The 24,085-nt window shown below is 40.6% G+C and overlaps 1 protein-coding gene across 7 annotated transcripts in view; it reads left to right on the top strand.

Annotated features, from left to right (window-relative positions):
* SUSD1 (sushi domain containing 1) overlaps positions 1–24,085 on the top strand; it is a 115,278-nt gene that overhangs the window by 74,788 nt on the left and 16,405 nt on the right. For 5 of the 7 annotated variants that reach the window (XM_033123694.1, XM_033123693.1, XM_033123696.1 and 2 more), the window contains 3 exons: positions 6,969–7,065; positions 10,292–10,550; positions 18,376–18,415. In XM_033123694.1, coding sequence (XP_032979585.1) covers positions 6,969–7,065; positions 10,292–10,550; positions 18,376–18,415 — 396 coding nt within the window. The remainder of the gene's footprint in view (positions 1–6,968; positions 7,066–10,291; positions 10,551–18,375; positions 18,416–24,085) is intronic. The other 2 variants (XM_033123695.1, XM_033123698.1) reach the window with 2 other exon arrangements.

Here is a 24,085-nt window from a genome sequence, read left to right as displayed (position 1 = left end):
TGTGACTTATTAATATTAAAATGAATAGCTATTCAGTCTCCTACTCTTTGGTCCTTGTCATGTTTAGATGGTTTGCATTGCTGATTCAAACGAGCATTTCATACTTTTTGAATTGGGGGAAGGGAGTTTCATCTTGAAGAAACACTTATTTCTACCTTGTTTTGTAGGCTACAATATAGCCCCAGTAGCTCAAGCATTCTTTGTCTGTGCCACCAGGGGACACTGTTGAGCTGTTTAAGTTCATTGAGATCATGACAGCATATTTTCTAACTATCCTTCTTTAAAGAATTTGCAATTTTTTAAAAAAAGGGTGAAAAATTCAAGTTAAGATCTTATGAAAGGGTAAAAAACAAACAAACAAACAAAAAAAACCCACTAAAAAGACGTCCCTTTTATAAAAGTGGGAAAAAGAGAGCCTTATATATTCTGAGGAGGTACGCCTGGTTACCTAAGATATAGCTTTATTTTGGTAAAATCATGAACTTTTGCATTTTACCAGAAATGCTAGGCAAGGAATTTGGTCCTGGAAAAATGCAGCAACTGACTTCTCAGAAGAAAAGTGAATGAATTTCCCCTATGAGTGTCTTACATTAAACTAAACCTTACTGATAGGAACAGGATGAAATCAAGAGCTTTAAGTATATTGCTGATCTCAGAGGAGAGCTAAAGTTCTAGGAATGTTGAAGGACAGAGGCAAGTGTTGCAGTGAAAACGGAAGACGGTGCTGGTGAGGGGGGTGGGTGAGCTGGAAATGCTGTCACTGTCTTTCTGACTCACGGCTGACATGCTTCCGCAGGGGGCATGTCACTCATCCGAGTTCTTCAGAAAAGCCTCACCATTTATTCTCCCTTCAGGTTGGGGTGAAGAACAAATGTTCCTCTTTGATGTAGGCCCAAAGAATCAGAATTTCCTGTGTCGATTATGCTATTTTCAATCCAGGTCGAAAACACTTGTAGGCGAAATTTTCTTCTCATAGGGAGAGAGGGAAAAATGGGGAGAGAGAGAAAGAGAGAAAGAAACAAAGCAAATGCATACATAAATGTGACGATAAACTTGTACTACACAACATGGTGACCGTATGAGGCTGCATGTTTAGTATGGAACCAGGAATGCTGGAGGAGAAAATGGAAGAAAAGAGGTAAAGGAAATCATTCCTTCCCACGTCTACCTTTAGTACCAAGGCTGGTAACTGATATAGGAAATTTCCCATCTCTACCTGCATTCATAATAAGAAAAAAGAGAATGTACTTTTTCAGATGTTCAGAAAAGCAACTGAAAACACAGGTGTGTCCCAAGCATTCTCAGACTGTCCCTTGAAGACAGAGGTGCAGTCAGGATAGCTCTTGTTTCTCCCTATAGGACGAGGGACTACAGCCTCCATCTCCGACCTTTTCTCTCTTACTACTGGAGGTCCTCAGGAAGGACCATGTAGGACTGAGTCTCTTGAGTTTTTCTGCCGTGAGCTTCTCTTCCATGGTTGGCTTACCCACAAACCATCCAAAGGCAGCTCTCCTGTGTCCTCAGGCTGGTTCCAGGGTACCACACTTATTCCTGCTGGTCCCCCTGGCTCCTGGGCTCAGAAGCTGCACCAGAGATCAGGAGAGGGACTGACATTCATCCCAACTGTTTTCCTCTTTGTCCAGACTCTCTCAAAGTCTTTTGTGGACACAGATTTTTTGATATTGGGACACCGAATGTTAGGTCAGGCCAGAGAGGACATACACATGCCCTTTCGTACTTCCACGGGCCAAGTATTTCTCTCATCTCCAGAAATCTCCCAGGTACTTTCTAGCTTCCAGTTGAACCCCAACTCTCTAGGTCAATGGCTCTGTGGGGATGGGTGTCTCCCAGCTTCTTTCACTGAAAGCACCCAACCCAGTTTAGGCTCCACTGAAACAAGATGATATACCATGCAGGCAGACGGGCTGCATGTGTTATTTTCTTGTGTTAACATTAGTTTTTTTACAAAATAGGAGTAGGAACATTTCTTGCTATCAGAAGAATATATGTGGCTGTGAAGAGGTACACCTGGTTGTTTAAGATACGGCTTTGTTTCAGAAAAATCTCTGAACTTTTGAATTTTCCTAGAAATGTTAGGCACAGGATTTGGGCCTGGAAAATGTAGCAGTTGATTTTCCAGAAGAAAAGTGAATGAATGGAATTTCCCTTCTGAGTGTCTTACCGTACGTTTACTGTAAGTTTACAGTAAGTTTACTTACGGTAATCTTACTGATGGGAACAGGAACGCAGATGCAGGGTTTCTGTTTGTCGTGGTAATGGTGGAGGGCCATGCTGTGACTTAACAATTTAATTCAGCAAATATTGATTGATTGATTATATACAAAGACCTGTGCTAAGTGCTGAAGGGGATAGGAAGATGAAAAGCAGATTGTCCCTTCTTCCTCAGAGGCCCAGTCTCATAACTTTATTGATAGGGGAGATGTAGCTAGCCTCACGATAGCTGATGACTTATGGTGTAAGCTACCAGTTTTTCCATGGCCACCAATTTCAATTTATCATGCAGTGAGTGAGTGGCATGTCTATCTGGGGCAGTGCCAAGGATTAGAAAAGAACCATTACAGTGTCTTTATTTATGTGTCTTTGTTTATACCCTGTTTCCCCGAAAATAAGACCTAGCCGGACAATCAGCTCGTGTCTTTTGGAGCAAAAATTAATATAAGACCCAGTCTTATTTTACTATAAGACCCGGTCTTTATAATATAATATAATATAATATAATATAATATAATATAATATAATATAATATAATACAATATAATACTGAGTCATATTAATTTTTGCTCCAAAAGATGCATTAGAGCTGATTATCCGAGTAGATCTTATTTTCGGGGAAATAGGGTATGTGTTAATTTCCTACATTTACTTGAAGTTTACAGAATAAAGTTGGAACCTTTGTTTAATTTTGGTGCAAGTAAAATTTCCTTCTATTTTTCTTTTTGTCCATTTTTGTGGGTTTTAAGGAATTGTAACACATTTGCACGTACATTACCTCCTTTATCTTCTTGATTTTCATAGCCTGCCTACATTAATGATATTAAGTTTTTGTTGTGCTTTATCACAACCCCCCCAGGTTATTTGCTCTTTAACTTTCTTTACAATGTTCTTTTTGACATTTAGACATTTTAAATTTTCATGTAATCAATCTATTGTTCTATAGTTTCTGCCTCTGGTCATGGCAAGAAAAGCCTTCCCCACCCCGAAATCAGATTAATTCTTATTCTCTGAAATGTTCTAATGCTTCTTAATAGTTTTGCTTTTCATATTTAAACTTAGATCCATTTGGAATTTGTTTGGATATATGGTATAAGGCTAAATTTACATGCTACTATTTTCCCCCCCCCAAATGGATGAGCCAGTTTCCTGTCACCTTTGGAAAGACTGTTCACATCCCACACTATATTTGTTTTGATTTATTTAGCTCTCTTTCTAGACTGTCCTAGCTTCTATTGTACCTTTCCCTGAAATAGTACCTTGCTATTTCAATTATTGTAATTTTATAATTATACAATTTTGCAAGACAGGTTCTTCTTCATCGCTTTTCTCCATACTCTTCAAAATTTTCTCATCATGCAAACCCCATATTTTCCTTTGTCATTTGCTTCTAGTAATGATGGATATTATGAACACCTGGGAACAGTAATGAGGGTCTCCCTTCTGGGTCTTCCCCCATCTCACATACCCAGGGTAAAAGAACTACATCCTCCAGGCCAGACATGACCCATTTCTTGCCTTGGGTCTGATTTGGTTTAAACCAGCCATGAGGCTAATGGAAAGGAGAGCAGATCTGCCAGAGACAGCAGTTTGGGGGACACGAAACAGTGCCTTGGAAAATATGACTAGAAGTTAGCGTTCTTTAACCTTGAAATGTGGCTACGAACCAGCCTAATGAAGTTTAGGCCTTTTCATTAGAGAGGAAAAGTAGACTGTTTATAATATAAGGTAGGGAAGGCCTTAAGCAGACAGAGCAGAAGATAGTCTAGAAGTCACATGTTGATCGAATCAACTGGATGGTACTGGTGCATTTAGAACCACCTGCAAGAGACAGGGCAGTGTGGCATGAAACAAGCAGGGGGTGGCCTTCCTGTTCATTCTATGGCCCTGCCTTTCCGAGCTGAGAACCCGTTGTTCTGCTCTTACTGAGAGTGGTGAGAAACTGAGTGGTTTTGAAAGCTTAGCCAAGAGATTAGAGGAACTAGAATTAGTAATCTCAGAGAAGAAAAAAATGGAGAATAATTTAAAAGAGCCTGAGAAGGGTTCTCATATAGAAAAGAGTGAGTAGTTAGTCTCTCTCTAGGATGAAAACAGGAACCATAAGATAAAACCACTTATTTTACTGTGATGACAAAACACCACAAATGAAAGGGCATTTCAGTGACAGCCTGAGGGCAGAAGTTCTCCATTTGGGAGGGGCACATTCCGCTGGAGCACAGGTAGGTAGGGGACTTTCATACATTCTCCTCTCCCCATCCCTACTGCAAGAACCAGCTGTGGCCCTCCTCAGGCATGTCAGTTATGGAATCTCTTTCTGGGCACCTCATGGAAGCAGTGTAGACCTTCCACCCCTCTGTCTGAGGCCTTGACTGTCAGCAGGGGCTGTTCCAGGTCCTCTGCTAGGGTCCCTGGCAGTCCCACAGGTTTAATGCGTAATCTGTACGACCGTATCTGGGTGACTTTGGAAGAAATTCCAGATGTATCACTGTTTAACAAAAGCTATAGGGGACGCTCACTCTTCCACTTGGTCTTAGGGGCCTGGATTTCCTGGTGGTCTGCTTGTCTTTTCTCAGATGCACTTACACTGTCGCGGGGTCACCATGGCCTGTCCTACTGATGACTGACTCCATATCACCAGCACCGTTTGCTTCCAATCTCTGGACCTGTATTTCTGACTGCCTGCTGGACATTTCCGCAAGCACTTCAAACTTCACAGGTCTAGAAGGGAACTGCTTCTAAACTGTTCCCCAGACCTTGATGAAGGATGTCACCACTGACATACGCATAGTTGCCAAAACCCAAGCCCAGATTCCTTCTCCTTCCTTATCTTCCACCACATTTTGTTCCGTCTCTCTCCTGAGTGTCTCTTCCATCCCCATTCTCAGTGCCATCGCTTGCTTCAGATCTCAGGCACTTTGTACCTAGATTTTTAAAAAAAAATTTAAATTAAATTTTTTTGGGTGACATTAATAATAAAATTATATAGGTTTCAAGTGTACAATTCTATAATACATCATCTATACATTGCATTATGTGTTCACCACCCAAAGTCAAATCTCGTAACATCACCATATATTTGACCCCATTTACCCTCTTCTACCTCTCCCTTCCCCCTTTCCCCTCTGATAACCACTAAACTGTTTGTGTCTATCAGTTTGTTTTGGATGACCTGTGCTTCTGCTGTTTTCTAATTCATTCTCCAACGAGCTGTCTAAACTGTATTTCTAAAAGACACATCTGCTAAAAGTCTTTAAATGACTTTTCTTTATGTCCAGGACTTCGGATCTGACCTCTACCCACACCTCTCACTTGAGTGCCTGCCTCTACCCAGCTGGGACGCCACATTTCAACCATATTGAAGTACTTGTAGTTCTGTCTGTGCTGGCCCCCTCTCGTTCCTCTTGCCCCTGCATTTATCTGTTCCTGTCTTTGATAGGCTCACCCTCCTGCCCTTTGATCCAGCTGTTCTTCCTCAGCATTCCCACAACTTTGTACAAATTTATCAGCTCTAAGCACCATGTGTTTACAATATTATCTCCACTATTAGACTCTGAGCTCTGGGAAAATAGAAACCATTATTTCTATGGCTTCCCAGCCCTGTATGGTGCCTGGTGCATAGAGGTGGGTGATAAATGTGTGTTGAATGACAGTGTATGAATAACATTCAATAGAGCTTTAAAAACTATTGAGGAAGGTCTAAGTTTTTATTTATTATAATTTGGATTGAGAATTTCTACCCTAAAGCTATTTTCTAATTGGATAAATAGAGTCTTGAGTATCTATTTTGGCTTCCTAGTCCTTGATTTTACTGTGGCAGGGTTCAGGGCTGGCGGGGGTGGGGGGGAAGGAAGTCGGAGAGGGATCATATTTTATTCCTTCCTGTTCTCTCTTTCTCCTTCCCTCCTGTAAATCTCATCTACTTGATAGCATTGTTGAGAAGATTAAATGAGATGAGGCATATAGAGGACACATCTGGCGTATTTGGTTAGTGCTCAATACATCTACGCTGTGTTACTCGCAAGGCAGAATGACAACTGGTGCATAAATGTAACTTCCAGTTAGATGGTAGACCACCAGTGTCAAACAATTAGTATACTCTTCGTCCAGTGGAAAATCTGCTTGGGAAATCTGGTTGCTGGGAGAGTAAAGTAAAGGATCTAGAAGTCTACTGTGCTGGTCTTCCCCACCAAATAGGGACTTATCCACCAAGTAAATGTTAATGCCCACAGCATCCACCCTCTGTGAGTGCTGGGGCATTACTTCTCTCTAAAAAAAAATTTTATAGTAAAATATATATAACATAAAATGTACCATGTTAACTGTTTTCCACAGTTTATTGATATGAAGTACATTCACAATGTGTAAACCATCACCAATATTTCTAAAACATTTTTCTCACCCCAAACAGAAACTTTGTTTCTCTTAAGCAATAATTCCCCATTCCCTACCCACCCCCTCAATCCTTGGCAACCTGTAATCTGCTTCCTGTGTCTATGAATCTGCCTATCCTAGATATTTCATACAAGTGGAATCATACAATATTTGTTTTTTTGTGTGTGTCTGGCTTATTTCACTTTGCATAGTGTTTTCAAGATTCATCATCCATGTTGTAGCATGCATCAGAATATACTCCTCATGTCTTACATTAAAATTTTCCTCTTGATGGCCCCACTGGGACCACTTTCTTCATGCTCTTACTTATTCTGATCATGCCCTATTTTTCAACATGTTTTCAGAGCCTCCCCTTCCGGAAGTAGACTTTCTCTCAGTACATGGAGGGCCTCTACCACGCCTAAAACTGAGGAAAGCCAAGGAGAAAAATGGACCGATCAGGTCAGTAGTGGCCCCTTTTCCAGGGTTGCCCAGTAATCCTCATGAAATGTTTTTGGAAACTTTGGGTGGCTGCACTTGAACAGTTGGGGCAATGCAGTCAGGGCCTGTTTTTTTTCGTTCTTTGGCCACTTTAAATTCTTTTGGCCACTTTAAATTAAAGACTGGGCGTTTAATTCCAACCAGCACCCTTCCCAACAAATAGACTTTTAAAGGACCAGAGACAAGCAGCTTAGCTCAAGAAATGAAATCTGTTCCTTTAGTCATTGGACAAGCATTGGCTGGGTGTCTGTGACATGTCAGGCGTTATCCTTTACACTCACATATCTGTTAGTGACAGTGGATCAGCAGCCTCATGCCATTTACCAGACAGAATATATTTTTCTTGATTTAAGGTTTATCTTCAGGTATGTGTAGTGGCTTCTGAAAGGGTCAGTTGAATAATTCTTTTAATTCATTCATGTATTGAGTTCTGGGCAGACACTGCGTAGTTAATGACTGCTTCTGGGACTCCAAATGGTAGTAGGATAGAATTAATTTACCTCAGTTGGAGGACTACATGGTGTTCAGTTAAGCATTCTATTGGCAAAGGTCGTGGTAGAATTAGGAAAGCAGAATCATTCCTTTTTAGAGAGGAAGATGGAGGTTCTCCTGGAGAGATGAGCAACTTACTCACAGGAATAAATCAAGGAGATAACACTACTTTGCCATCCTTGACACAACCTACATTGCCTTATATCTCTCTTGACCTGTCAGTCTAATGACCCTCAGTACAATCAAGGTAAAAATAAATGTGAGGTATAATAAAAAAGAACATCTGGAGATATTATCTGTGTGTCTATTTATAATGAAACTTAGGCTTTTTCTCTCTTTCCATTAGTTTAAGTTCAGTAAAATGCTCAAAGGTCTTACAAGGACTGGGTACTGCCTAAATTGTTCTATTTCTTGATGCCTGACAAGTCACTGGAAGACATTATAATTCTGTTGCTGAAAGAGAACAGAAGTTGTGATATCACTGCCCGAAAGAATTTGCAAGAGCAAATGTGATATTTGGGTCAAACAATTATTATACGTAAGGCAAAAAGAAGAGTCAAATGACAGTCTACTCTTGTGGCTTGTGCAGGCCAGTGCCTCCAAAACAGGAAGTGGAGATCTGTGAGTCATTCAGGGAGGGGGGTGGTGGGAAAGAGGTGAGGAGTCCTTCCAGAACAGTCATGTTCCAAACAGCCACAACTGCTTCCCTCACGTCATCAGGGCCAATTACCAGCAGGCAAGTGTGGCAATTTCCTCCGCCTAATCACTGTACCTGGTTTGAGCTGGGGGTAGCAGCTTTGCCAGTGTTAACAGACTTCAGCCTGCTTTGTGCATTGTTGCCGGGCAGTGGCTTGGGGCCCATGGGGGAGCAGGGGCTCTGGGACCAAGGCTTTCTTCCTTAGCTTGTGGATCTTGAGTGGATAATGTAGCCTGTTCTTGGGTCTCTCAATGGCGGTGTCTCCCACCCTTGCCAGACTAGAGGAATCACCTGGGCTACTTTATCAGCAAGCCAAATTCTCAGACTCACCTCCTGGAAAATTGGATTCAGTGGGTCTGGGGATAAGGACTAGAACTTTGTATAATTATCAAGCAGCTCAGGTGATTGTGGTCATGCTAACTGGGAAGACCGTTTCCTGTCATGTGAATGGGGCCTCCAGTGGGCAATTGTACAGAGCCAAGTAGTTCAGGGGAACCTTGAACTTGAACACCACCACCTACTTGGAAAGATGAGAAGGATTTGAAGGTGTGCTTATGGACAGAATAGAGCTGCTGCAACATTTACTTTCTTACCTATGGCCATCATTTATAGGGATATCTTAAGTCCTCAGGAAAGTTTGTTGTTACAGGTGTTCCCTTGTAGGCAGTGGGTGCTTAGTCAATGTTTATTGGTGGTAGCAGTGACAACTCATTGCCCTGCAGGCTTTACTTTGTTCCCTTCAAAGAAATCCCTAACTGCACTAGGACTGAGGTGGTGAAAGTGAACCCAGAGTTTGTAGAAATCAGAGCCCGAGGACACCTAAGATGTGTGGAACCAAGACTTTCCAAATCGAATACCTACTCTATGGGGAGGGCTCCCTTTTCTTAACCTAGTGACTCATGGGAAGCAAGAGATGGGGCATCAGGAATGTGGAACAGGAAGTGTATATTTACTGGTAAAGTAGAATCGTGTGGCCTCATGATAATGAATTTTGGAAATTACGCTGATCACGTTAGGTAGTGATGCCTGTTTTTCCTCTTTACTGAAATTTTACCTCAAGAAACATTAGTGGGGAGGCAATCACAGCCAAAGAGCTGTGTAAGGATTTGCAGAGATACAAGAGTAAATCATTCAAATCCTTGCAATCAAGCCTGATAGAGAAAGCAGACATTCAAACACTTACTATACAAGTAGCAGGAAATATGCACTGAGTAGGTGGTAATAAAAAGAAAGGCATAATTCATTCTCAGTGACGTTTTATTCTTAGACAGCTTTTCTATTTGATGGGATAAAACATAAGAAAACACATGACAAATGACACTTGATTGCTAACCTGTTTCTATGTCTACACTTAAGGAACAGTTTTACAATGTACATGTGACATTTTGCCTTTCTGGCTGGTTCAGGGTACTGCCAGACTAGATGAACTCATGGTGACTTTGCACTCCTTGCTTCTCATTAATTTCATAGGAACTTTGGTATCAGTCCATGAACTGCAGGGAGTGTAAATCACATGAGTTCTATGTTAGGTTACCATGTGATTTCCTGGAGCCTTTTTTGCAGAGTTAGTATTATATATTAACTCCTATTGGCAGTCAGCCTCCATGTGACTGACTGCTAAACCCTTTCCACAGCTGGGCTTTATTTGCCCATGTGAAAATCACTGATTAGATCAACTTTATCACATGTATGCCCACGGCAGTGCAGCAACTTCTCCCAGACAAAGAGGCTGTCCTTGGCATCCACTGGCAGCCAGAACGTGAAGAGATTCCTCACCTAGTGTCATCTGGCATTAACTGTGGGTTAAAACTGGAGTTGCTTGACTGTTGGAGCTGTCAGACGAAATCCCATGTGGGCAACGACTTTTTCTTGTCCAGTGTTGTATCTCCAGTGCTTAGAAAAGTGCTTATCTCATAGCGAGTGCGCAATAGATATGAGTAAATGAATGAATGAATTCCCCAAATGAGAGTCTGATAGACATTTTCTCTTTCCTTCCAGTTCATATCAGGTGTTAGTGGTTCCCCTGGCCCTCCAAAGCACATTTTCTTGTGATTCTGAAGGGGCTACCTCATTCTTTAGCAACACTTCTGATGCTGATGGATATGTGGCTGCAGAACTACTGGCCAAAGATGTCCCCAATGATGCCATGGAGATAGCTGTTGGAGACAGGCTGTATTACGGGAAATACTATAATGCACCCTTGAAAACAGGAAATGATTATTGCATCATATTACGAATCACAAGTGAATGGAATAAGGTATATTTCTTTAAAAGCTCTTATGAACTCTTTATTTTCTTCTTCACATGAAATTTGAATGTTTGAATATTTGTTTTCCAGATGGACACTGCATGTAATAACCATAAGAATGTATTGAATACTTTGCCTTTATAAAGGACAGGCAGGTGAAACCGTTATGGACGTTGATAGTTACTTCCTGGAGGACCTGGTTGGAACTGCATTAGGACTGACCTGGTTTTGATTCTTCCTCTTAAGCTTCACAAATGCTCTCACTCTCCTGCGCTGCTGAAGCCTGAGTTGGAGAGTAATATCTGGATCTCTCTGTCACTTCCATGTAGTACTTCCATGTAGGAGGCTGCTGCCTCCTCTCATTCTCCTGGAAGCAGGGGAGGGAGGGGCAGATTAAGCTCAGCATTGCATTATTTTCTGCTTGCATTTCTGCTTCCTTGGCTATTGCATACGTTTACCTCTCCTTCCCTCTGTCCTTAGCTGTGTTCTTCCAGTAGTGGCTCTTTCATGAGGCATAGACCCAAATATTCATCACATAATAAATAAATATAATGAGCTGGACAAACAGAATAGCAACAGCTGGATCAGGCAGTCAGGGATGGAAGATGTTCTGGAGGAACCACTGTGATGGTTGCCCAGGAGAACTCTGTAAGTTTGGTGTAAATTCATAAGAGTTGGTCATTGGAACTGGAAAAATTAATTACTATTAATAGAAACATCTCTTGACTGATGACTTTGAGCCATTTAGAGTGGAAGGTCATCACATATTTAAAACTGAGGCACTATTAAATTCTATATAAGACACAAGTGTAATGTGCTATTATCATGCTTTATATAAAACCAATAGGTACTTTTAAGAACTTGTGCAAAGTTCTTTTAAGAACTCCAGCAAAGAGGCCTGGTAGTGTTTTGTGACAATAATGGAGGAATTAAGAACTGGAAGGTTAAAACCAAGAATATATTGCCCTGAACTTGTTCAAAAGGTTTTTATGACTCAGACAAGGCCTTCTTGCTGGAAAATCACCTGGAAACCCTGGTTTGGCATGTCTAGTCATAGACACAGCACGGGCAGTACAAAATGAGTATAATTTAAAGACTGGTCAGAGAGCTGCTATCCCAGATTGAGATTTTGGTCTGGAAGAGTGTATTAGTCAGATTGGGCTGCCATTACAAAATACCATAGTCTGGGTGGTTTAGACAACAGACATTTATTTCTCACAGCTCTGGAGACTAGGAATTCCAGGATTTAGGTGCAGGCCAATTTGGTTCCTCAGTGAGGGCCCTCTTTCTGGCTTGCAGACGGCTGCCTTCCTGCTGTCTCCTCACATGGTGGAGAGTGAGCGAGCTCAATCGTCCTCATCTTATGTGGATGCTAATCTCACCATGGGAGCCCCACCCTCATGACCTCATCTAACCCTGATCACTTCCCAAACGCCCTACCACCAAATACCATCACACGGGTGGTCAGAGCTTCAATATATGAATTTGGGGGGAACATAAACATTCAGTCCATAACAGGGAATAAAGTGGGAGGTTAGGATAAGAATTCTAGTTTATAGGAAACTTTCCTGTGATGTCATTGTTACCTGTTCATATGGCTGAACAGAACATGTGTTGTTCTCTAGCTGCTAAAGGAGATGAAGGGGCTTTGAAAAAATTTATATTTGGACTTGCATATTTGAATTGCAATTCCCCCTGTGGGTTTCAGATATATGAGTGTTACCGTCATATTAAAATCAGTAGTGATTTATTTGTTTGTCTATTTATTTAGCTTTCTAAACAGCTTTACTGAGATACAATTTATATACCATATAATTTACCCATTTCAAGTATGCAGTTCTATGGTTTTTAGTGTATTCAAAAGGTTGTACAAAATTAATATTCAGAAATCAGTTACATTTGTATACACCAATAATAAACTATTAGAAGGAGAAATTAAGAAAACAGTCCCATTTATAATTGCTTCAAAAACTATAAAATACTTAGGAATAAATTTAACCAAAGTAAAAGACCTGTACTCAGAAAATTATAAGACACTGAAAAGAGAAATTAAAGAAGATACAAATAAATGGAAACACATACCATGCTCATGGATAGGAAGGATTAATATAGTTAAAATGTTCATATTGCCTAAGGCAATATATAGATTCAATGCAATTCCTATCAAACTACCAAGGACATTTTTCACAGAAATAGAGCATATAATCCTAAAATGTATATGAAACCATAAAAGACCCTGAATAGCCACGATAGTCTTGAGAAATAAGAACAAAGTGGGAGGTATCACGATACATGACATCAAATCATACTATAAGGCTATAGTAATCAAAACAGTATGGTACAGGCATAAAAACAGACACATAGATCAATGGAACAGGATAGACAGCCCAGAAATAAATCCATGCCTATATAGTCATTTAATCTGTGACAATGGAAGCAAGAATTAACTTTGGGGTAAAGACAGTCTGTTCAATAAATGGTGCTGGGAAACCTGGACAGACGCTTGCAAAATAATGAAGCTGGAGCACCTCCTTACACCATATACAAGAATAAATTCAAAATGGATTAAAGACTTCAATGTAAGATCTGAAACCATAAAGGTCCTAGAAGAAAATATACGAAGTAAATTTGCAGACATTACCCTTAGTAATATTTTTACTGATATTTCCCCTCAGGCAAGGAAAGTAAGAGAAAAAATAAACATATGGGATTACATCACACTGAAAAGGTTTTTCACAGCAAAGGAAACCATCAATAAAACAAAAAGGCATCCCACTGAATGGGAGAAGATATTTGTCAATGATACATCTGATAAGGGGTTAATATCCAAAATTTATTAAAAAACTCGTTCAACTCAACACGAAAAAAACAAACAACCCAATTAAAAAATGGGCAGAGGGCATGAAGAGACATTTTTCTAAAGAGGACATACAGATGGCAAACAGACATGAAAAAATGTTCAATCTCACTAATCATTAGAGAAATGCAAATAAAAACCACAATGAGATACAACCTCACTCCAGTCAGAATGGCTATCATCACTAAATCAACAAACAAGTGCTGGTGAGGATATGGAGAAAAGGGAACCCTTGTGCACTGCTGATGGGATTGCAGATTGGTGCAGCCGCTATGGAAATCAGTATGGAGGTATCTCAAAAAATGGAACTACCTTATGACCCAGCAATTCCACTCTTACGTATCTATCCAGAGAAATCCAAAACATTAATTTGGAAAAATTTATGCACCCCTATGTTTATTGCAGCGCTATTCACAATAGCCAGGACATGGAAACAACCGAAATGCCCATTGGTAGATGACTAGATTAAGAAACTGTGGTACATTTATACAATGGAGTATTACTCGGCTATAAAGAAGAATGAAATCTTACCATTTGCAACGATATGGATGGACCTAGAGAACATTATGCTAAGTGAAATAAATGAATAAGAGAAAGACAAATACCATATGATCTCACTTATATGTGGGATCTAAAGAATAGAATAAATAAACAAACTAATCAGAAACAGTCTCAGAGATACAGAGGAAAAACTGAGGGTTGCTAGATGGGAGGGCGGTGGGGATGAGGGAGAAGGTGGGGGGATTAGAAAGCAGAATCAGTAACCACAAGATTGCCATGGGGATACGAAAGACAGTTTGGGGAATGTAATCAATAATGTAAAGATTTTGTAGGGTATCCAATGGACACCTGTCTTATTAGGGAGACCACTTCATGGACGGTGTAGGTGCCTGACCACTGTAGTGTACACCTGAAGCTGAAGCTGAATAATAATGATTGTCAACTATAATTTAATTATATATATATATATATATATATATAATTTATATTTATGTATATTTATATATATGGTCACATATATATATATATGGTCACAGGATGTGGAGTACAGCATAGGGATAGAGTCAGTGGAATTGTAACAGCTATATACGATGTCAGAGGGGTAGTAGATTGGGGGAGGGGGTTATCACTTTGTGAGGGGTATAAATGTCATTTTACACAAAACTATTACATTGTTTTGTACACCTGAAACTAATAATAAAAAATTAATTTTAAAAAGGTTGTACAATCATTACCACCATCTAATTCCAGAACATTATAGCAGTGATTTATTTTTATTTATTTATTTATTTATTTATTTATTGGGGTGACAATTGTTAGTAAAATTACATAGATTTCAGGTGTGCAATTCTGTATCACATCATCTATAAATTACATTGTGTGTTCACCACCCAGAGTCAGTTCTCCTTCCATCACCATATAGTGATTTATTTTTAACATTTATTTTTAATTGCAGTAAAATACACATAACATAAAATTTGCCATCTTAATAATTTTTAAGTGTACAGTTTAGTAGTACTAATACATTTACATTGTTATGCAACCAATCTCCAGAACTCTCTTCAACTCACAAAACTGAAACTCTATAGTCATTAAACAACAATTCCCCGTCCCTCCCTCAACTCCTGGCAGTTACGCTTCTATTTTCTGTCTATGAATTTGACGACAATAGGTACCTCATATAAGTAGAATCATACAGTATTTATTTTTTTGTGATTGAATTATTTCACTTAGCATAATGTCCTCAAGGTTTATCCATGTTGTGGCATATGTTAGAATTTATTCCTGTTTTAGACTGACTAATATTCCATTGTATGTATCTACCACATTTTGTTTATCCATTCATCTGTGGACAGATACTTGGGTTACTTCCATCTTTTGGCTATTGCGAATAGTGCTGTTATGAACATGGGTGTACAAATATATATTTGAGTCCCTGCTTTCAAATTTTGGAGGATATACCCAGAAGTGAAATTGTTAGTCATATGGTAATTCCATTTTTAATTTTTTTAAACAACTGCCATACTATTTTCCATAGCAGCTGCACCATTTTACATTCCCACCAATAGTGCACAAGGCTTTGATTTTCTCCACATTCTCTCCAGCACTTGCTGTTTTCTGTTTTGACAATGGTCATTCTAATGGATGTGAAGTGGTATTTCATTGTGGTTTTGGTTTGCGTTTCCCTAATGATTAGTAATGTTGAACATTTTTTCATACGTGGGTGTTTTTGACAATTTGTATATCTTCTTTTGAGAAATGGTTATTCAAGTCCTTTGCCCATTTTTAAGTTGTTATTTATTTCTTTGTTGTTGAGTTTTAGGAGTTCTCTATATAGTTTAGATATTAATCCCTTATGAGATATACAATTTGCAAATATTTTTCTTCCACTCTGTAGGCTGGCTTTTTACTCTGTTGATAGTGTCCTCTGATGCACAGAAGTTCTTAATTTTGGTGAAGTCCAATTTGTCTATTTTTTTCTTTTGTTGCCTGTGCATTTGGTGTCATATCCAAGAAATCACTGCCAAATCCATGAAGCTTTTCCTCTATGTTTTCTTCTGAGAATTTTAGGTCAGATATTTAGGTTTGATCCATTTTGATTTAATTTTTCTATTTGTTGTTAGGTAGGGGTCCCACTTCATTTTTTGCATGTGGATATCCAGTTTTCCCATCACCATTTGTTAAAAAGATTTTCTTTTCCCATTGAATGGGTTTGGCACCCTTGTCAAAAATCATTTGACCATGTATGGAAGGGTTTTTTTCTTTTTAAATTTTGAATAAAATGAAAACCACATATGGAAAGGTTTATTTCTGGGCTCCGTATTCTGTTCCATAGGTCTGAATGTCTGTCTTTATGTCAGTATCAAACTGTTTTGATTACTGTAGCTTTTTAAGTAAAACTTGAAATCAGGCAGTGTGAGTTTTCCAATTTCCCCATTTTGTTTTCCCTCTGTGTATCTGTCCCAATAAATAGCATCACCATGCTCCCAGTTGCTAAGACAGAAATCTAGGAATAATTCTCTTTTTTTTTTATTGGGGAAGGGGAACAGGACTTTATTGGGGTACAGTGTGTACTTCCAGAACTCTTTCTCCGAGTCAAGTTGTTGTCCCTTCAATTCCAATTGTGGAGGGTGCTGTTCAGCTTCAAGTTGTTGACCCTTCAGTCTCAGACGTGGAGGGCACAGCTCAGCTCCAGGTCCAGTTGCCGTTGCTAGTTGCAGGGGGCACAGCCCACCATCCTTTGCGAGAGTCGAACCAGCAACCTTGTGGTTGAGAGGACTCCGCTCCAACCAACTGAGCCATCTGGGAGCTCAGCGGCAGCTCAGCTCAAGGTGCCATGTTCAATCTTAGTTGCAGGGGGCGCCGCCCACCATCCCTTGCGGGACTCGAGGAATCGAACTGGCAACCTTGTGGTCAAGAGCCCACTGGCCCATGTGGGAATCGAACGGGCAGCCTTCGGAGTTAGGAGCACGGAGCTCCAACCGCCTGAGCCACCAGGCCGGCCCCTAGGAATAATTCTTGTCTCCTCCCTTTTTCTTATCTCTTGTCGGCCCATCATCAAATTGTGTCAGTTCTATCATCTTAATGCTGTTTAAAATCATCCTTTCCTTTCCTTCTTCATTAACAGTTTGGCCTTTGACATCTCTTGTCTGAACATGAATTTTCTTTTCTTTTTTTTTCTGGTTCTAGGGGAAAGATTTTCTTTTTTTTTTTTTAATTAAAGTTTATTGGGGTGACAATTGTTGGTAAAGTTACATAGATTTCAGGTGTGCAGTTCTGTATTACATCATCTGTAAATCACATTGTGTGTTTACCACCCAGAGTCAGTGAACATGAATTTTCTAACTCATCTTCCTGTCTGTTTTTCTGCCTGTCTCCTTTTTTCATACTGCTCCCATAATAAGTTTTATAAAATACAAATCTCATCAAGGCACTTCATTTTAATGAGTTTCCTTTCTTCATCCGGCCCTGCCAATTTCTTTCCTTTAGTACACTCAGTTCCTTAGTTACTGCCTTGCTATTGGAGTTCTGTTTTTCTTCCCCAATGTCTTGAAATACATCCTTCACTGGTTAGTCTTGCATATTATCTTTCATTAGATGGACTTGATGCCTGAGCAACAGGCAAAATTTAGTCACATTCAAAACCTTATGCCCATTTTAAGTTTTTCCCAGAGTTTTTCAGTACAGAGATTTCTTTTTTAATTTTGAATAAAATGAAAACCAGAATAGCCAAGGCTGTCACTTGAAAGAGAATCTCCATTGCAGTTGGAGGGATCTTTCTCCAACCCCTACTATTCCGTTTCCTCTGGGGAATATTTTGCTGAGTTTATCATAGACAGTAATCCCAGCATTCTTACCAGGCAAATATGCATAAAATAATAGTGGGGGAGAAGAAGAGAAAGTATTTCATTCCAGTGAGTTTGTGGGTCTCTTCTCCCATGGATGAGCTTTCATAATGTGTTCTTTTTGCTTTCTTCCTGGTTCTTGGGTACATTTTGGGTAACTGAGGTTGCTGGGTAAGTGTCATCCAGATAGGTGAAATATTATTATTTACCAGGACTTCTCATAACCTTGCCTATCACATGCACCATGACTTCTTGCTGAACCTGGATGTGACCTCAGAATCTTTTTCAACATCGTCCTGCAGGCAGTCAATGCCAGTTGCTCAGAGCTGGCAAGAGGAATGAAACTTATTGCCATTCCTGTGGTTTACCCACAGTGTGTGCTTTCTGAGATCTATAGAAAGCTATAGAAGTGATTCCTGGGATCATTTGTGTCCCTGCTACCCAAGGCAGTCTCTTGAACTCCTGGTGCTCATAGGGCTAAGTTGTAATATGTTAGAGCTAGACAAGACTGCAAAGATCTTGTAGTCCAAACTAACAGCTAAAACCCTGAATCTTGGAGGGCTAAACTGCACTATTTAAACTGACCTCAGGTGCCACCGAGTTAAATGTATTGCTGTGTTTTCTTTTGTAGGTGAGAAGATGCTCCTGTGCGGTTTGGGCTCAGGTGAAAGGTAAAATCATTTTCTACCTAAGAATGCTGTCCATGTTCTATGTCCAATCTGTAGCATCAGGTGTATGTTAACGAGACTTCTTTTGACATTGTCACAGGTAACAGGAACCCATCTCATATTAGTTTACGCAAAAAGCCACAGCTGCAAAGGGTGGGGGGTGGGAGCTATGGAATCTGAACAACAGCTGCACCCCCATGAGTGGGACTCTCCCTTTCTTGCTGCCTCTTGTCTCTGCCGTTTCTAGGTATGAGCTGGCCTCATTTTCTTTGACCAGAAGCCATGTGGTGGGGAGGGTTGGGCCCCAGCTGCCCCAGCTTAGCAACCTCGGTGGGAACAGAAAGTTTTTCAGTTCAGGGAAAGTCTTTTCTCTTAGGTTATGTGTTGGATGAATCACTGTTTGTAGGAGATGGTGTACTATGGTGTTGGCCGACCTTGGTCTTGGGCTTACTTGTATGGCTAGTTGGGGGGCAGATTCGTGTGGTGACAACCCCACCAGGGTTGCACCGAGATGGGGACATGATCCCTGTCAGGAAAAAAGCCACAAAAAACATGTTGGCAGACCAAAACAAAGAGCCTCAACAGTCCACTGCTTTCAACCATTTGATTGCTTAATATTTTCACACACATCCACATACTCGTATGCTATCAAGACAGACACCCTCCATTAAGAAAGTGAAATTATCTATCCTCCATGCAATGGAAAGTGGAACCCTAGTGGAAGGTAACTCAAAGGTAGGTCTGTTACTGCATCCAGCGCCAAGATTCCTGGGCATGGTCCACTCCTCTTGATCAAATCCAGACGTGCTGCTTATGGTCTGTTTAGCAATCCATGACTAAATGGCAAATTCAACCATTCTCAAACCACAGTATATAATATGAAAGGAAAAACAATACGTACTTTCATTTAGAAAACAGGAAAAGATAAAGCACTGTGCAGTGGTCAGGGGGCCCGTAACAATGACCACATCCTGCTGGATGGGATAAAGCAAGTATCCCCACCCCTGGCAGCGAATGCACCACTGCATCCGTCAGTTGGGCTGCCTCAGTCTTTTCCTGAGTCTCCTGATGGGAGAGTGCCCGTGTTCGTTTCCTCAAAGGTGTACCTAACAGATGCAGTGGGGAGGAGCTCTACTGAGTCCTGTACAGTTTACACCTTCTGCTTCCTCCATGCAGTTATCCAGGCAGGGGTGGGTGGGGAGGAGAGTTGCCTGAGGGACTGAGCAATGACGGGTCCTTGTTTGCCAGGCTGGGATTTCCCTGGCAGTACATTTCTTTAAACCATCAGGCAGGCAGCCAGTGGATTTGATTCCCAGAAATTCCATTAGTTTGTAGCTAGTTTATGACCTTTCCCTTGTGGTTTATGAGTCCTAGCAACAGCCTGAGGAATTCTGCCTTTAGCCCACAGTATCAGTTTAACCCCTTACAGCCTGTCCCTTACTTCGTAGCAGCATAAAACAATAGGCTGGGGTGGTGAGGAAGAGCTGATATAACCCTGCTTCCAGGAGAAGTCCAGTGGGGAATTAGGCTTCCTTCATTCATCTGCTTATCCCTTAACCTTATCTCTCATATTTTTATCTCTACCCACACCACCCTCCGTAAGGTTGGAGGACTTGGCTTTTCAATCAGGCAAGACACAGTACCTGACTGTCAGCCATTTTGGATTATGGATTGCCAGGTGGTCAGGGTCTCTCTCTCTCTCTCTCTCTCTCTCTCTCTCTCTCTCTCTCTCTCTCTCTCTCTCTCTCTCATCTCCAGCTTTTTGAGATATAACTGGCATAACATTGTATAAGTTTAAGGTGTACAACGTGATGATTTGATACACATATATGTTGCAAAATGATTACCACAAAGTTAGTTACCACCTCCATCATCTCACATAAGTACCACATACTGGGGGTGCCAAAAAAATGTATACAAGTGGACACTGGTCAATGTTGCTTAAGCAGTAGTTTGCCACAATAAGAAGTGTCTGGACGCTGATGGTAACCACTTTGAGCACCTCTTGTAATTGCAGAAGTCAAATGTGACTTTTACTCATCTTTTGTTATTGGTATATATTGAGTATTACAATTTTAATACAGTTTTCCTTTCTTAAAATGTGTATATATTATTTGACATCCTTTGTATATATGGATATATACATGATGTGTGAGAACATTTCGAATCTCCTAGCAACTTTCTTATTTATAATACAGTATTGTTAGCTATAGTCACCACGTTGTGCTTTAGATCCCCAGAATTTACTCATCTTGTAACTGGAAGTTTGTACCCTTAGATCAATATTTCCCCATTTCCCCTACCCCCCAGCCCATGGCAACTACCATTCTAGTCTCAATTTCAATGAGCTCAGCTTTTTTATATTCCATGTATAAGTGAGATCATATAGTATTTGTCTGTCTCTATTTCACTTAGCGTTAAGTGAGGGCCTCTTTTAACAAAGATATATGCTGTCACATTACTGCGTGCACATAGGCTAAGCTCCCTTTATTGGAGTTTAATGAAGTCCACAAGAAACAACCACACATTCCAACATTTGGGTTGGGGTTCCCACAAGGAAAAGAGGTGCTTTTATCAGAAAAATGGAGATGCACAAGTATACCAGACAGGCACAGAAACAATAGCTTCAAGAATCCAGTTTTCAGCAACTGTTTGGCATGACTGGCAAACACTCAAACTGGATAGAAGAAATGGCCAGAGACTTGCTGCATTCTACTATGATTAAGTTAAACAGGAAGCATTTTACTTTGGAAATATCTAAGTGGCTTTTGGCAGTGCTTTCTTCCCCCTCTCAAATTAAGAACCAACATTGAAAGAGAGTTTGAACCTTTGAATTCAAACTACTGGAAAGCTCTGAATAGAAAACCAACGGTTATGTTGAAATTCTGGAGGTAATTCTAGCATATATTTATCTATGTACATAATTTACCTGGTTGTGCACTAACCTCTTGCAGTCTCCTTTTGCAGAAAGGAGACATTGTTCCAGTTCACTCGTGTCAGGCAATCGCTCATGCTTGCCTTTGCCCGGTCATGAATTATGCTATTTACTTTTTGCAAACTGCCCCAAAAGAGCTTTGTGATAGTTACAAGGGAACCCGCAGTCAGTTTGATGGGAATTGCACAGGCCTGGGCTTTCTCGCCCGCATCCTGCTACTCATCAGCCTGATGTCTTGTCTTTGAAATTATATTTAAGTTGGCTGATTCTCAATGGCTTCTTTCCGAGATCTGTGAGATCCCTTCCAGCCACAAAGTACTATGAGTCTGTGATTTTTTGAGTCACAAAGCAAGGTGACTCATGTGAGATGGTAAGTTTGTAATCAGGAAACATTCCTCAGTGTTAGGCAGAAACCTCTGAGTCCTTAGTGACTACTCCTCTTTATCTTTCAGCCCACATTTTGTACCTTGGGCATTTCTCTCTGATTTTCATTTGTGTGTTCCCTCCTGAGCGCAGGCCTTTATGTCTGTAGCATGCATGACTGGCAAAGCCTCCTATCTCATCACATGTGTTCAAGGTTTCCCTCTTCACTCCAGCCTGCACGCCACCAGCTGACTCGGATTTGTAAACTGCCGCACTGATTCTATTGTTTCCCCACAACTGTTCTTCCACAGTTCTCCATTACTTTTTAGCCTGGTTTCTAAAGCCTCGGTTTGGCACCAACACAGCCTTCTAGTTGTATCTCTCATTCCTCCATGTGCCAGCTCTTCGCTGGGTATGACCCTTGCCCTCTCTCCTTAATGTGTTTGCTTATCCGATTGCATACATGCTTCCACCTGGATTGCCCTATAACCTCCCAGTAATCTCTGCTTATTACAATCCCACCTGTTCTTCAAGATTAAAATTAAATGCCACGTCCTTCCTGAAGCTTTTTTTATTCCTTCAATGGGACAGGCGCTCTCTCTCTCTCTTCTCTCTCTCTCTCTCTCTCTCTCTCTCTCTCTCTCTCTCTCTCTCTCTCTTCCCTCCCTCCTTCCCCCTTCTCCCTTTCTCACTCTCTGCACCGCCCCCCCCCCGCCCCTTTAGTCATTCTGCCATACTTTAGAACAACTGGTACACCTGTCTTTGTTTACTGGATTTCATACCCTTAAGGAAGTGCATTTGAAGAGCTGGAGCAGTGCCTGGCACACGTTAGGTGCTTAATCAGAATTTATGGAATTGGGTTGAATGATTACCAGGGAATCAGAAGTACAGTTTGATGAAAAACAAAGCATAGTAGGTGCAATACTTATCAAATTAAATAAGCCAGAGATGATCTACATCAAGATATAAGCCTACGGTGTACATTTACTCATATGTATGCGTGTGTCATGCATATGAATGCATACTTGCACGTACACACTCACAGTCATTTTAAACCTTCATAATTGTGGTAGTCAGGGTTCTAAGATGGCCTCACAAATTCCTGGCCCCTGGTGTATACCCACCTTCTCTCAGTTATTCATTCAAAGGCTATTCTAGGTATTGCTGTCAATGGATTTGAAGATGTAATTAAGGTCCCAAATAGGGAGATTGACTAGATGGACCAGTCCTAATCCCCTGGGTCCTTTATATCTGAGTGTAGAGGTGAGAGACAGGGAAAATTGGAGATTCAAAGGGAGAGATGGACTTGACATAAGGGTTTCTCCTGCTTGCTTTGAAGACAGAGGGGACATGATAGGACTGTGGGTGGCCTGTAGGAGCTGAGTGGCCCCTGGCTGACAGCCAGTAAGAATATGGGGACCTCAGTCTTACACCTGCAAGGAACTGAATTGAGCCTGTAACCTGAGTGAGCTTGGAAGCAAATTCTTCCCCACAGCCTCCACAGGGGAATGTAGCCCACCCTGAAACCTTGATTTCAGCCTTGTGAGGACCTGGTCCTAATGTGCCTGCATGCTGACCACAGAACTGTGAGCTAGTAATTGGGTGCTAGCTGCTAAGTTTATGGTAATTTGTGAAGCTGTAATAGAAAATGAATTCAATAATGTTGCTGATGCATCAGGCTTTATTTATCTCCAAATTAGTTTTCTACTTTGATTTCCTTTGCCATCTCCTACCTTGTAGGGAATTCAAGTGAAGAGACCCTAGAATTGCAAAGAGAAATTTCACACTCAGAAATCACAGTGCTAATTATTTGCAGGTTTTAGAGAATAGAATTGTTGCATTCAGGAAATGACCCTGCTCATGTAAATTCGTGCAAAAATGTCCACAATCATAGGAACTCCTTGAGCGGTCACGAAGTCTGAGAATAGGAATAGGGTCTTTCTAACTTGCTCTTCAGCATCTGTGATATTTCCATTCATGGAGAATTAAAGATAAGTCCAGAGATGCCCGAAGACAATGGTGGAGTTTAAGCCTAATGAATTTACCCTTTTCCAAGAATGATCACTGAGAATGTGGGATATAACAAAGGATTCACTCACCTGGCTTTCTAAAAGAATATTCTACAAGTTTTTCAGAAAAAAAAAAGAAAAGAAAGAAAAACATGATTTCATGGCATGAGACTATGGAAGGGAGGATAACCAGAGGATGGCAAAACTCTGAAAAATGAAATTCACACTGGGCAGTTGTAAGTTTTCTCAGTCAGGGATTAATGGGGGAAGTCCTTAAAGAAGCCTTCATGGCTACACCCTGAGTGTTCTGAATGAGATTGACTCAGATTCACAGAGAATGTAGACAAAGTAGACAAAGACACATAT

Source organism: Rhinolophus ferrumequinum, chromosome 12 (genome assembly GCF_004115265.2).
Source record: "Rhinolophus ferrumequinum isolate MPI-CBG mRhiFer1 chromosome 12, mRhiFer1_v1.p, whole genome shotgun sequence".
In the NCBI taxonomy this organism is placed as follows: domain Eukaryota; kingdom Metazoa; phylum Chordata; class Mammalia; order Chiroptera; family Rhinolophidae; genus Rhinolophus; species Rhinolophus ferrumequinum.
This window is presented reverse-complemented; position numbering and strand designations above follow the sequence as displayed.